This window comes from Solea solea, chromosome 11, assembly GCF_958295425.1.
Source record: "Solea solea chromosome 11, fSolSol10.1, whole genome shotgun sequence".
In the NCBI taxonomy this organism is placed as follows: domain Eukaryota; kingdom Metazoa; phylum Chordata; class Actinopteri; order Pleuronectiformes; family Soleidae; genus Solea; species Solea solea.
The window spans coordinates 16,510,263-16,525,845 of NC_081144.1; the positions used below are offsets into that span (position 1 = coordinate 16,510,263).

General features: G+C 33.9%; 1 protein-coding gene across 1 annotated transcript; it reads left to right on the forward strand.

Annotated features, from left to right (window-relative positions):
- The first annotated feature begins 11,823 nt into the window (after positions 1–11,823).
- On the forward strand, positions 11,824–15,199 carry LOC131469095 (uncharacterized). Its single transcript, XM_058643947.1, has 9 exons — positions 11,824–12,362; positions 12,446–12,470; positions 13,054–13,167; positions 13,588–13,691; positions 13,788–13,911; positions 14,026–14,046; positions 14,171–14,206; positions 14,318–14,335; positions 14,441–15,199. Exons 1-9 carry the CDS (start codon positions 12,156–12,158, stop codon positions 14,608–14,610), a joined length of 819 nt encoding a protein of 272 aa, XP_058499930.1. The 5' UTR covers positions 11,824–12,155; the 3' UTR covers positions 14,611–15,199.
- The last annotated feature ends 384 nt before the right edge of the window (positions 15,200–15,583 follow it).

Genomic DNA, 15,583 nt, shown 5'->3' on the forward strand with positions numbered 1-15,583 from the left:
GTATGTCGTCCAAAATGGGTCAAAAAAGTCATAGTATAGCATGTCGTCCAAAATCAGTCAAAAAAGTCATAGTATAGTATGTCGTCCAAAATTAGTCAAAAAAGTCATAGTATAGTATGTCGTCCAAAATGAACCAAAATTGTTATAGTTACCTGTAAGCAGTGGGATTCAAACCAGTGTCCCTTATAGGCTGGTTCTAAATGGGAGCGTCACAAACCACTCAGCCAACTTTGAAAGTTGCATTCTGTCCCAAACTTACCTGAAATGTCATAGTATAGTATGTCGTCCAAAATCAGTCAAAAAAGTCATAGTATAGTATGTCGTCCAAAATCAGTCAAAAAAGTCATAGTATAGTATGTTGTCCAAAATCACCTAAAAATGTCATAGTATAGTATGTCGTCCAAAATCAGTCAAAAAAGTCAAAGTATAGTATGTCGTCCAAAATCAGTCAAAAATGTCATAGTATAGTATGTTGTCCAAAATGAACCAAGATTGTTACCTGTAAGCAGTGGGATACGAACCAGTGTCCCTTATAGGCTGGTTCTAAATGGGAGCGTCACAAACCACTCAGCCAACTGTGAAAGTGGCATTCTGTCCCAAAATCACCTAAAAATGTCATAGTATAGTATGTCGTCCAAAATCAGTCAAAAAAGTCATAGTATAGTATGTCGTCCAAAATCAGTCAAAAAAGTCATAGTATAGTATGTCGTCCAAAATCAGTCAAAGATTTCATAGTATAGCATGTCGTCCAAAATTAGTCAAAAAAGTCATAGTATAGTATGTCGTCCAAAATGGGTCAAAAAGTCATAGTATAGTATGTCGTCCAAAATGGGTCAAAAATGTCATAGTATAGTATGTCGTCCAAAATCAGTCAAAAAAGTCATAGTATAGTATGTCGTCCAAAATCAGTCAAAAAAGTCATAGTATAGTATGTCGTCCAAAATCAGTCAAAAATGTCATAGTATAGCATGTCGTCGAAAATTAGTCAAAAAAGTCATAGTATAGTATGTCGTCCAAAATGGGTCAAAAAAGTCATAGTATAGTATGTCGTCCAAAATCACCAAAAAATGTCATAGTATACTATGTCGTCCAAAGTGGGTCAAAAAAGTCATAGTATAGTATGTCGTCCAAAATTGGTCAAAAAAGTCATAGTATAGTATGTCGTCCAAAATCACCTAAAAATGTCATAGTATAGTATGTCGTCCAAAATCAGTCAAAAAAGTCATAGTATAGTATGTCGTCCAAAATCGGTTAAAAAAAGTCATAGTATAGTATGTCGTATGAAATCGGTTAAAAAAGTCATAGTATAGTATGTCGTCCAAAATCAGTCAAAAAAGTCATAGTATAGTATGTCGTCCAAAATTAGTCAAAAAAGTCATAGTATAGTATGTCGTCCAAAATCAGTAAAAAATGTCATAGTATAGTATGTTGTCCAAAATGAACCAAGATTGTTACCTGTAAGCAGTGGGATACGAATCAGTGTCCCTTATAGGCTGGTTCTAAATGGGAGCGTCACAAACCACTCAGCCAACTGTGAAATTGGCATTCTGTCCCAAAATCACCTAAAAATGTCATAGTATAGTATGTCGTCCAAAATCAGTCAAAAATTTCATAGTATAGCATGTCGTCCAAAATCGGTCAAAAAAGTCATAGTATAGTATGTCGTCCAAAATGGGTCAAAAAAGTCATAGTATAGTATGTCGTCCAAAATCACCAAAAAATGTCATAGTATACTATGTCGTCCAAAGTGGGTCAAAAAAGTCATAGTATAGTATGTCGTCCAAAATTGGTCAAAAAAGTCATAGTATAGTATGTCGTCCAAAATCACCTAAAAATGTCATAGTATAGTATGTCGTCCAAAATTAGTCAAAAAAGACATAGTATAGCATGTCGTCCAAAATTGGTCAAAAATGTCATAGTATAGTATGTCGTCCAAAATTAGTCAAAAAAGTCATAGTATAGCATGTCGTCCAAAATCGGTCAAAAAAGTCATAGTATAGCATGTCGTCCAAAATCAGTCAAAAAAGTCATAGTATAGTATGTCGTCCAAAATTAGTCAAAAAAGTCATAGTATAGTATGTCGTCCAAAATCAGTCAAAAAAGTCATAGTATAGTATGTCGTCCAGAATCAGTCAAAAATGTCATAGTATAGTATGTTGTCCAAAATTAACCAAAATTGTTATAGTTACCTGTAAGCAGTGGGATTCGAACCAGTGTCCCTTACAGGCTGGTTCTAAATGGGAGCGTCACAAACCACTCAGCCAACTGTGAAAGTTGCATTCTGTCCCAAACTTACCTGAAATGTCATAGTATAGTATGTCGTCCAAAATCAGTCAAAAAAGTCATAGTATAGTATGTCGTCCAAAATCAGTCAAAAATGTCATAGTATAGTATGTTGTCCAAAATGAACCAAGATTGTTACCTGTAAGCAGTGGGATACGAACCAGTGTCCCTTATAGGCTGGTTCTAAATGGGAGCGTCACAAACCACTCAGCCAACTGTGAAAGTGGCATTCTGTCCCAAAATCACCTAAAAATGTCATAGTATAGTATGTCGTCCAAAATCAGTCAAAAAAGTCATAGTATAGTATGTCGTCCAAAATCAGTCAAAAAAGTCATAGTATAGTATGTCGTCCAAAATCAGTCAAAGATTTCATAGTATAGCATGTCGTCCAAAATTAGTCAAAAAAGTCATAGTATAGTATGTCGTCCAAAATGGGTCAAAAAGTCATAGTATAGTATGTCGTCCAAAATGGGTCAAAAATGTCATAGTATAGTATGTCGTCCAAAATCAGTCAAAAAAGTCATAGTATAGTATGTCGTCCAAAATCAGTCAAAAAAGTCATAGTATAGTATGTCGTCCAAAATCAGTCAAAAATGTCATAGTATAGCATGTCGTCGAAAATTAGTCAAAAAAGTCATAGTATAGTATGTCGTCCAAAATGGGTCAAAAAAGTCATAGTATAGTATGTCGTCCAAAATCACCAAAAAATGTCATAGTATACTATGTCGTCCAAAGTGGGTCAAAAAAGTCATAGTATAGTATGTCGTCCAAAATTGGTCAAAAAAGTCATAGTATAGTATGTCGTCCAAAATCACCTAAAAATGTCATAGTATAGTATGTCGTCCAAAATCAGTCAAAAAAGTCATAGTATAGTATGTCGTCCAAAATCGGTTAAAAAAAGTCATAGTATAGTATGTCGTATGAAATCGGTTAAAAAAGTCATAGTATAGTATGTCGTCCAAAATCAGTCAAAAAAGTCATAGTATAGTATGTTGTCCAAAATCAGTCAAAAAAGTCATAGTATAGTATGTTGTCCAAAATCAGTCAAAAAAGTCATGTAGTATGTCGTCCAAAATTGGTCAAAAAAGTCATAGTATAGTATGTCGTCCAAAATGGGTCAAAAAAGTCATAGTATAGTATGTCGTCCAAAATTGGTCAAAAAGGCCATAGTATAGTATGTCGTATGAAATCGGTTAAAAAAGTCACAGTATAGTATGTCGTCAGAAATCGGTCAAAAAAGTCATAGTATAGTATGTCGTCCAAAATTGGTCAAAAAAGTCATAGTATAGTATGTCGTCCAAAATCACCAAAAAATGTCATAGCATAGTATGCTTTCCAAAATTGGTTAAAAAGGTCATAGTATAGTATGTCGTCCAAAATCAGTCAAAAATGTCATAGTATAGTATATCGTCCAAAATCACCTAAAAATGTCATAGTATAGTATGTCGTCCAAAATCACCTAAAAATGTCATAGTATAGTATGTCGTCCAAAATCAGTCAAAAAAGTCAAAGTATAGTATGTCGTCCAAAATCAGTCAAAAAAGTCATAGTATAGTATGTCGCCAAAATCAGTCAAAAAAGTCATAGTATACTATGTCGTCCAAAATGGGTCAAAAAAGTCATAGTATAGTATGTCGTCCAAAATCAGTCAAAAAAGTCAGAGTATAGTATGTCGTCCAAAATCAGTCAAAAATTTCATAGTATAGCATGTCGTCCAAAATTAGTCAAAAAAGTCATAGTATAGTATGTCGTCCAAAATCGGTCAAAAAAGTCATAGTATACTATGTCGTCCAAAGTGGGTCAAAAAAGTCATAGTATAGTATGTCTCCAAAATTGGTCAAAAAAGTCATAGTATAGTATGTCGTCCAAAATTGGTCAAAAAGTCATAGTATAGTATGTCGTCCAAAATCACCTAAAAAAAGTCATAGTATAGTATGTCGTCCAAAATCGGTCAAAAAAATCATAGTATAGTATGTCGTCCAAAATCACCTAAAAATGTCATAGTATAGTATGTCGTCCAAAATTAGTCAAAAAAGACATAGTATAGCATGTCGTCCAAAATTGGTCAAAAATGTCATAGTATAGTATGTCGTCCAAAATGAGTCAAAAAAGTCATAGTATAGCATGTCGTCCAAAATCGGTCAAAAAAGTCATAGTATAGCATGTCGTCCAAAATCAGTCAAAAAAGTCATAGTATAGTATGTCGTCCAAAATTAGTCAAAAAAGTCATAGTATAGTATGTCGTCCAAAATCAGTCAAAAAAGTCATAGTATAGTATGTCGTCCAAAATCAGTCAAAAATGTCATAGTATAGTATGTTGTCCAAAATGAACCAAAATTGTTATAGTTACTTGTAAGCAGTGGGATACGAACCAGTGTCCCTTATAGGTTGGTTCTAAATGAGAGAACAAACCACTCAGCCAACTGTGAAAGTGGCATTCTGTCCCAAAATCACCTAAAAATGTCATAGTATAGTATGTCGTCCAAAATCTGTCAAAAAAGTCATAGTATAGTATGTCGTCCAAAATCAGTCAAAAAAGTCATAGTATAGTATGTCGTCCAAAATCAGTCAAAAATTTCATAGTATAGCATGTCGTCCAAAATTAGTCAAAAAAGTCATAGTATAGTATGTCGTCCAAAATCGGTCAAAAAAGTCATAGTATAGTATGTTGTCCAAAATGGGTCAAAAAAGTCATAGTATAGTATGTCGTCCAAAATCACCAAAAAATGTCATAGTATACTATGTCGTCCAAAGTGGGTCAAAAAAGTCATAGTATAGTATGTCGTCCAAAATCACCTAAAATGTCATAGTATAGTATGTCGTCCAAAATCAGTCAAAAAAGACATAGTATAGCATGTCGTCCAAAATTGGTCAAAAATGTCATAGTATAGTATGTCGTCCAAAATGAGTCAAAAAAGTCATAGTATAGCATGTCGTCCAAAATCGGTCAAAAAAGTCATAGTATAGCATGTCGTCCAAAATCAGTCAAAAAAGTCATAGTATACTATGTCGTCCAAAATCACCAAAAAATGTCATCGTATACTATGTCGTCCAAAGTGGGTCAAAAAAGTCATAGTATAGTATGTCGTCCAAAATTGGTCAAAAAAGTCATAGTATAGTATGTCGTCCAAAATCACCTAAAAATGTCATAGTACAGTATGTCGTCCAAAATCAGTCAAAAAAGTCATAGTATAGTATGTCGTCCAAAATTGGTCAAAAAAGTCATAGTATAGTATGTCGTCCAAAATTAGTCAAAAAAGTCATAGTATAGTATGTCGTCCAAAATCGCTCAAAAAAGTCATAGTATAGCATGTCGTCCAAAATGGGTCAAAAAAGTCATAGTATAGTATGTCGTCCAAAATCACCAAAAAATGTCATAGTATACTATGTCGTCCAAAGTGGGTCAAAAAAGTCATAGTATAGTATGTCGTCCAAAATTGGTCAAAAAAGTCATAGTATAGTATGTCGTCCAAAATCACCTAAAAATGTCATATTATAGTATGTCGTCCAAAATCAGTCAAAAAAGTCATAGTATATAGTATGTCGTCCAAAATCAGTCAAAAAAGTCATAGTATAATATGTCGTCCAAAATCAGTCAAAAAAGTCATGTAGTATGTCTTCCAAAATTGGTCAAAAAAGTCATAGTATAATATGTCGTCCAAAATTGGTCAAAAAAGTCATAGTATAGTATGTCGTCCAAAATCACCTAAAAAAAGTCATAGTATAGTATGTCGTCCAAAATCAGTCAAAAATGTCATAGTATAGTATGTTGTCCAAAATTAACCAAAATTGTTATAGTTACTTGTAAGCAGTGGGATACGAACCAGTGTCCCTTATAGGTTGGTTCTAAATGAGAGAACAAACCACTCAGCCAACTGTGAAAGTGGCATTCTGTCCCAAAATCACCTAAAAATGTCATAGTATAGTATGTCGTCCAAAATCTGTCAAAAAAGTCATAGTATAGTATGTCGTCCAAAATCAGTCAAAAAAGTCATAGTATAGTATGTCGTCCAAAATCAGTCAAAAATTTCATAGTATAGCATGTCGTCCAAAATTAGTCAAAAAAGTCATAGTATAGTATGTCGTCCAAAATCGGTCAAAAAAGTCATAGTATAGTATGTTGTCCAAAATGGGTCAAAAAAGTCATAGTATAGTATGTCGTCCAAAATCACCAAAAAATGTCATAGTATACTATGTCGTCCAAAGTGGGTCAAAAAAGTCATAGTATAGTATGTCGTCCAAAATTGGTCAAAAAAGTCATAGTATAGTATGTCGTCCAAAATCACCTCAAAATGTCATAGTATAGTATGTCGTCCAAAATCAGTCAAAAAAGTCATAGTATAGTATGTCGTCCAAAATGGGTCAAAAAAGTCATAGTATAGTATGTCGTCCAAAATCACCAAAAAATGTCATAGTATACTATGTCGTCCAAAGTGGGTCAAAAAAGTCATAGTATAGTATGTCGTCCAAAATTGGTCAAAAAAGTCATAGTATAGTATGTCGTCCAAAATCACCTAAAAATGTCATATTATAGTATGTCGTCCAAAATCAGTCAAAAAAGTCATAGTATATAGTATGTCGTCCAAAATCAGTCAAAAAAGTCATAGTATAGTATGTTGTCCAAAATCAGTCAAAAAAGTCATGTAGTATGTCGTCCAAAATTGGTCAAAAAAGTCATAGTATAATATGTCGTCCAAAATTGGTCAAAAAAGTCATAGTATAGTATGTCGTCCAAAATCACCTAAAAAAAGTCATAGTATAGTATGTCGTCCAAAATCGGTCAAAAGAATCATAGTATAGTATGTCGTCCAAAATCACCTAAAAATGTCATAGTATAGTATGTCGTCCAAAATCAGTCAAAAAAGACATAGTATAGCATGTCGTCCAAAATTGGTCAAAAATGTCATAGTATAGTATGTCGTCCAAAATGAGTCAAAAAAGTCATAGTATAGCATGTCGTCCAAAATCGGTCAAAAAAGTCATAGTATAGCATGTCGTCCAAAATCAGTCAAAAAAGTCATAGTATACTATGTCGTCCAAAATCACCAAAAAATGTCATAGTATAGTATGTCGTCCAAAATGGGTCAAAAAAGTCATAGTATAGTATGTCGTCCAAAATCACCAAAAAATGTCATAGTATACTATGTCGTCCAAAGTGGGTCAAAAAAGTCATAGTATAGTATGTCGTCCAAAATTGGTCAAAAAAGTCATAGTATAGTATGTCGTCCAAATTCACCTCAAAATGTCATAGTATAGTATGTCGTCCAAAATCAGTCAAAAAAGTCATAGTATAGTATGTCGTCCAAAATGGGTCAAAAAAGTCATAGTATAGTATGTCGTCCAAAATCACCAAAAAATGTCATAGTATACTATGTCGTCCAAAGTGGGTCAAAAAAGTCATAGTATAGTATGTCGTCCAAAATTGGTCAAAAAAGTCATAGTATAGTATGTCGTCCAAAATCACCTAAAAATGTCATATTATAGTATGTCGTCCAAAATCAGTCAAAAAAGTCATAGTATATAGTATGTCGTCCAAAATCAGTCAAAAAAGTCATAGTATAGTATGTTGTCCAAAATCAGTCAAAAAAGTCATGTAGTATGTCGTCCAAAATTGGTCAAAAAAGTCATAGTATAATATGTCGTCCAAAATTGGTCAAAAAAGTCATAGTATAGTATGTCGTCCAAAATCACCTAAAAAAAGTCATAGTATAGTATGTCGTCCAAAATCGGTCAAAAGAATCATAGTATAGTATGTCGTCCAAAATCACCTAAAAATGTCATAGTATAGTATGTCGTCCAAAATCAGTCAAAAAAGACATAGTATAGCATGTCGTCCAAAATTGGTCAAAAATGTCATAGTATAGTATGTCGTCCAAAATGAGTCAAAAAAGTCATAGTATAGCATGTCGTCCAAAATCGGTCAAAAAAGTCATAGTATAGCATGTCGTCCAAAATCAGTCAAAAAAGTCATAGTATACTATGTCGTCCAAAATCACCAAAAAATGTCATAGTATAGTATGTCGTCCAAAATGGGTCAAAAAAGTCATAGTATAGTATGTCGTCCAAAATCACCAAAAAATGTCATAGTATACTATGTCGTCCAAAGTGGGTCAAAAAAGTCATAGTATAGTATGTCGTCCAAAATTGGTCAAAAAAGTCATAGTATAGTATGTCGTCCAAATTCACCTCAAAATGTCATAGTATAGTATGTCGTCCAAAATCAGTCAAAAAAGTCATAGTATAGTATGTCGTCCAAAATGGGTCAAAAAAGTCATAGTATAGTATGTCGTCCAAAATCACCAAAAAATGTCATAGTATACTATGTCGTCCAAAGTGGGTCAAAAAAGTCATAGTATAGTATGTCGTCCAAAATTGGTCAAAAAAGTCATAGTATAGTATGTCGTCCAAAATCACCTAAAAATGTCATATTATAGTATGTCGTCCAAAATCAGTCAAAAAAGTCATAGTATATAGTATGTCGTCCAAAATCAGTCAAAAAAGTCATAGTATAGTATGTTGTCCAAAATCAGTCAAAAAAGTCATGTAGTATGTCGTCCAAAATTGGTCAAAAAAGTCATAGTATAATATGTCGTCCAAAATTGGTCAAAAAAGTCATAGTATAGTATGTCGTCCAAAATCACCTAAAAAAAGTCATAGTATAGTATGTCGTCCAAAATCGGTCAAAAAAATCATAGTATAGTATGTCGTCCAAAATCACCTAAAAATGTCATAGTATAGTATGTCGTCCAAAATCAGTCAAAAAAGACATAGTATAGCATGTCGTCCAAAATTGGTCAAAAATGTCATAGTATAGTATGTCGTCCAAAATGAGTCAAAAAAGTCATAGTATAGCATGTCGTCCAAAATCGGTCAAAAAAGTCATAGTATACCATGTCGTCCAAAATCAGTCAAAAAAGTCATAGTATACTATGTCGTCCAAAATCACCAAAAAATGTCATCGTATACTATGTCGTCCAAAGTGGGTCAAAAAAGTCATAGTATAGTATGTCGTCCAAAATTGGTCAAAAAAGTCATAGTATAGTATGTCGTCCAAAATCACCTAAAAATGTCATAGTATAGTATGTCGTCCAAAATCAGTCAAAAAAGTCATAGTATAGTATGTAGTCCAAAATCGGTCAAAAAAGTCATAGTATAGCATGTCGTCCAAAATGGGTCAAAAAAGTCATAGTATAGTATGTCGTCCAAAATCACCAAAAAATGTCATAGTATACTATGTCGTCCAAAGTGGGTCAAAAAAGTCATAGTATAGTATGTCGTCCAAAATTGGTCAAAAATGTCATAGTATAGTATGTCGTCCAAAATCACCTAAAAATGTCATATTATAGTATGTCGTCCAAAATCAGTCAAAAAAGTCATAGTATAGTATGTCGTCCAAAATCAGTCAAAAAAGTCATAGTATAGTATGTTGTCCAAAATCAGTCAAAAAAGTCATGTAGTATGTCGTCCAAAATTGGTCAAAAAAGTCATAGTATAATATGTCGTCCAAAATTGGTCAAAAAAGTCATAGTATAGTATGTCGTCCAAAATCACCTAAAAAAAGTCATAGTATAGTATGTCGTCCAAAATCGGTCAAAAAAATCATAGTATAGTATGTCGTCCAAAATCACCTAAAAATGTCATAGTATAGTATGTCGTCCAAAATCAGTCAAAAAAGTCATAGTATAGTATGTCGTCCAAAATCAGTCAAAAAAGTCATAGTATAGTATGTTGTCCAAAATCAGTCAAAAAAGTCATGTAGTATGTCGTCCAAAATCGGTCAAAAAAATCATAGTATAATATGTCGTCCAAAATCGGTCAATCAAGCCATACTATAGTATGTCGTCCAAAATCGGTCAAAAAAGTCATAGTATAGTATGTCGTCCAAAATGGGTCAAAAAAGTCATAGTATAGTATGTCGTCCAAAATTAGTCAAAAAAGTCATAGTATAGTATGTCGTCCAAAATCACCTAAAAATGTCATAGTATAGTATGTCGTCCAAAATCGGCCAAAAAAGTCATAGTATAGTATGTCGTCCAAAATGGGTCAAAAAAGTCATAGTATAGTATGTCGTCCAAAATGGGTCAAAAAAGTCATAGTATAGTATGTCGTCCAAAATGGGTCAAAAAAGTCATAGTATAGTATGTCGTCCAAAATGGGTCAAAAAAGTCATAGTATAGTATGGCGGCCAAAATGGGTCAAAAAAGTCATAGTATACCATGTCGTCCAAAATCACCAAAAAATGTCATCGTATACTATGTCGTCCAAAGTGGGTCAAAAAAGTCATAGTATAGTATGTCGTCCAAAATTGGTCAAAAAAGTCATAGTATAGTATGTCGTCCAAAATCACCTAAAAATGTCATAGTATAGTATGTCGTCCAAAATCAGTCAAAAAAGTCATAGTATAGTATGTCGTCCAAAATTGGTCAAAAAAGTCATAGTATAGTATGTCGTCCAAAATTAGTCAAAAAAGTCATAGTATAGTATGTAGTCCAAAATCGGTCAAAAAAGTCATAGTATAGCATGTCGTCCAAAATGGGTCAAAAAAGTCATAGTATAGTATGTCGTCCAAAATCACCAAAAAATGTCATAGTATACTATGTCGTCCAAAGTGGGTCAAAAAAGTCATAGTATAGTATGTCGTCCAAAATTGGTCAAAAATGTCATAGTATAGTATGTCGTCCAAAATCACCTAAAAATGTCATATTATAGTATGTCGTCCAAAATCAGTCAAAAAAGTCATAGTATAGTATGTCGTCCAAAATCAGTCAAAAAAGTCATAGTATAGTATGTTGTCCAAAATCAGTCAAAAAAGTCATGTAGTATGTCGTCCAAAATTGGTCAAAAAAGTCATAGTATAATATGTCGTCCAAAATTGGTCAAAAAAGTCATAGTATAGTATGTCGTCCAAAATCACCTAAAAAAAGTCATAGTATAGTATGTCGTCCAAAATCGGTCAAAAAAATCATAGTATAGTATGTCGTCCAAAATCACCTAAAAATGTCATAGTATAGTATGTCGTCCAAAATCAGTCAAAAAAGTCATAGTATAGTATGTCGTCCAAAATCAGTCAAAAAAGTCATAGTATAGTATGTTGTCCAAAATCAGTCAAAAAAGTCATGTAGTATGTCGTCCAAAATCGGTCAAAAAAATCATAGTATAATATGTCGTCCAAAATCGGTCAATCAAGCCATACTATAGTATGTCGTCCAAAATCGGTCAAAAAAGTCATAGTATAGTATGTCGTCCAAAATGGGTCAAAAAAGTCATAGTATAGTATGTCGTCCAAAATTAGTCAAAAAAGTCATAGTATAGTATGTCGTCCAAAATCACCTAAAAATGTCATAGTATAGTATGTCGTCCAAAATCGGCCAAAAAAGTCATAGTATAGTATGTCGTCCAAAATGGGTCAAAAAAGTCATAGTATAGTATGTCGTCCAAAATCACCAAAAAATGTCATAGTATACTATGTCGTCCAAAGTGGGTCAAAAAAGTCATAGTATAGTATGTCGTCCAAAATGGGTCAAAAAAGTCATAGTATAGTATGGCGGCCAAAATGGGTCAAAAAAGTCATACTTTAGTATGTCGTCCAAAACTTCACAAAAAGGTTAAAGTGCTTTATAAGGGCATAGAAATGCATTAAGAAAATCATAGAATAAAAGCAAGACATTAAAATGACATTAATCAAAATAAAAGGTAGACACTGAAATTACATTAAAATTAAAATAGTTATTAAAATCAGAAGAGATAAAAGTGTGATTTGCCAACACAAAGTGTATTCAAAACACAAGAATGAATTGATAACTAAGATGATTATTTGGGGATTTAAGAAAAAGCTTTTACATCTATAATCAGTCCATTATAATCAGTCCATTATGTTATATCAAACACAACTTTTCACACCAAAACAATGCGTATGTCATGTTCCAGTTCCACTGTATTCTTTTCCCTGTATAGCCTCATATAGACATAGTATAGACCTCATTTATCTTTTTTGGCAGGTCAGTCGTTGCTTCATGATGTGGGGTGTCGCGTTGATTTTTCTTTCCTGTGTCCAGGCTGAAGTGATGTCACATGAAATTGTAAGTTTCTGACTTCAGTCTCTTTTTGTGTTGTTGAACACTGTCCATCGTTAACATTGTCTATATGTGGATTTTGTTTGCAGACTGTGAAGTGTCGTGAATATTATGGTAAGTTGTGATATTTCACTCATCTAATAATAGTCAAAAAATATCTCACTTTAAAAGCTGAAGCCATGAAACAGTAAACAGGTGTGTTATAAACAGAACAAGACATTAAAAACACCTGTGTTTACAAGTGTTTCATGCTGTGGAAGAAGAACGGGTCCTTTGAACAACATCCATTCTGATGTGTTTTATCAGGAAAATCACAGGTGTTTCTGATCACACTGATAATGGCTCTGTTCAGTTCATGTCAGTTTAAGTCAAGACAGTTGTGGTTTTCTTACTGTGGCCTGTCAAAATGGCTGCTGTGATAAGGGCTTGCTGTTTCGCCTGTTCCGACACTGAGATCTGTATTGTAAAGACAGTGATTAACAATTGATGAACTCATCCAAGAAGATAGAATTTCCTTCCTCCATGTAAACATAGTTTACATAGTTTACATACATACATAGTTTAGTAGTTCTTGTGGATATGAATATGACAGTTATTTTTCTCATGTTACTCAGTTGAATTATCACAATGTCTGCTCAAATATCAGTGCTTGATGATGGCAACAATTATAACCACTGTCTCTGTTTTTCCCCCCCAGGTTTCCCACCCATCAGTAATACCACTCCATCTTTCCTTGCGGACTTAAAAGGGGAGCTGGTGACAGTGGAAGAGAATACGATGCTAAACATCAGCTGGGCCGTCAACATTGATGGTGGGAAAAACATGTGTACTTTTATGCTGTGTTACCATTGTATGCGACTGAATATCTAATCAGATCTCCCTGAAATAGCATCTAAACTATTTGTTTTTAAGCAATTACCTGCTGTCATATTTACCAGGTATTTCCAATAAGATAAGAGGACTTAAGTCTTGCTGGGGTGACATGAGATGCGACGCAAAATAGGAAGATCCGTCTAATTTTAATGTAATTTTAATGTAATCTAATGTTCAGCAGGAGAATTTGCAGGTCTGAAAAGGCAGCATGAAAATAACAGTAGTAAGAATTGTGACAGTGTGGGAAATAAGAAGCGAGTAAGAATGAAAAAACACGTCATTAGCAGGAATTCTAACAGAAGTGAGAGGGGAAAGACCCCTTACATGTCATTAAAACTTGTCATTTCTATCTCTACAGCTAGTATTAAATATCTGAAGGGCACTTATATCACAATTGATGGGGAATCATACCACTGTGACTACAAGCCACATCTGAGTGAAGACATCACTGAGTCAAAGCAGGTATATTGTATTGATCATAAATTTTTTTAATCCTTTTTTTGAACTGATATTACATTTTTTTAAACTGTTTTTTATATTTCATCTTTTCAAATCTAGAGATGGTTTAGTTTTTTAATAGAGGCAAGCAATGGTTTCACCTCCATCCAAGTCACCAATCTCCCTCTACCTCCTCTTGGGAGTGACTCCTCTTATAAGACTCTACTTTTTAACATCCCAAAGCGTAAGTTTTTTTTTTAACCCCAATTCATTGATCCTCACTGATATATTAAACCTATAAAATGAATATATAAAGTGTTAACATTTTCCATCGGACTTTTTGTTTCTGTTATGCTAGAGTCTATGCAAGTATCTACAGGTGGGAAAAATCACATTTTATTTAGTAAATATTATATATATGCAATATATTTTACAAAATATGTTTAAAAAAAATGTTTCATCTCAACATTGTAACATTCTCCATCTGACTCTTTGTTTCTCAGCTAGTGTAACGCTAGAGACTGCTCAAGTCTCTACAGGTGGGGAAATCACATTATATTTTGTGAATGTAATCATATCATATTTTACAAAATATGCTTAAAATGTTTTTTTTTGTGTCTCAAATTACTTTCTAAATAACAACACAACAGTTGAGACCCCTGCTTCAAGTACGTTTACATTTAGTTAACCTTCAATGCATACAGTATACAAACTCTGTTAAACTGCATTAGTCTGCAAAGTAACATGTTTCATGCATGTGTTTGTTCACGCAGCTGTGAGGGGAGAAGTTGAACATATCACTATCGCCATCGTAGGAGGACTGGCTGTTTTGATGATCCTGACCATGTGCTGCATTATCTGTAAATCCAACATTTTTTTTAAATGCACATTTAGTGATAAGGGACAAAGGCACGAAAACTGGGCTTTATATAGAATAGAATAGAATAGACATGAGACGCGACGCAAAATAGGAAGACCCGTCTAATTTTAAAGATACATCCATGTTCAGCAGGAGAATGTGCAGGTCTGAAAAGGCAGCATGAAAATAACAGTAGTAAGAATTGTGACAGTGTGGGAAAGAAGAAGCGAGTAAGAATGAAAAAAGACGTCATTAGCAGGAATTCTAACAGAAGTGAGAATTCTATCTAATAGGATTAGATTCAGTGTGGATTATTTCCGAGCAAATTATATTAATTTAATAGAACTATCAAAAACTAAAAGTTGCAAAGGAATTGTAAGTTTTCAATTTGCTAAATGTCTTGTCAAATTGCAATTCATTCATTCACTCCAACAAAATGCAGGACTTCTCCACTCACTCCTCCCTTTCCCATGTGCATCATTGAACTACAGTGGCCTTTCCATATAGGACAGGAAGTAAACATCCTCTCTTTATCATTCTTTTTCATTTGAGTAGTAAGGTTCCACGTCAAAATGCCAAGCATGTAGAAACATGTAACTATTTATTTCTAAATGATTATATGCTTGTACAAAAAACCTTATGGGCAGTAAATTGAATTTCACACAAACACACACACACACACACTGGCCCTTAAAATGTTCCCTTCTAAATTGTCGTGTTACTCTCCAGGTAAATGCTGTGGAGCCAACATTTCCACATCAATGGGTTTCAAACATTTACCCCAATCTCCCATGGTTCCTGTGGATGTTCTGGTGGTATACCCTGCTGAGAATTCAGCCTTTCAGCAGGTTGTGGTGGCCCTGGCAGAATTCCTGCAGTGGCACAGTGGCTGCCGCGTGGCTATCGACATGTGGCAGCAACAGAAGATCGCAGAGCTGGGTCCAATGCGCTGGCTGGCACAACAGGCTAAAGCTGCAGATCAGATTCTTATCATCTGCCCACAGGTAGAATGTTGTTGTCAAATTATGTAGCACCTATGTCACACAAATTTAACACT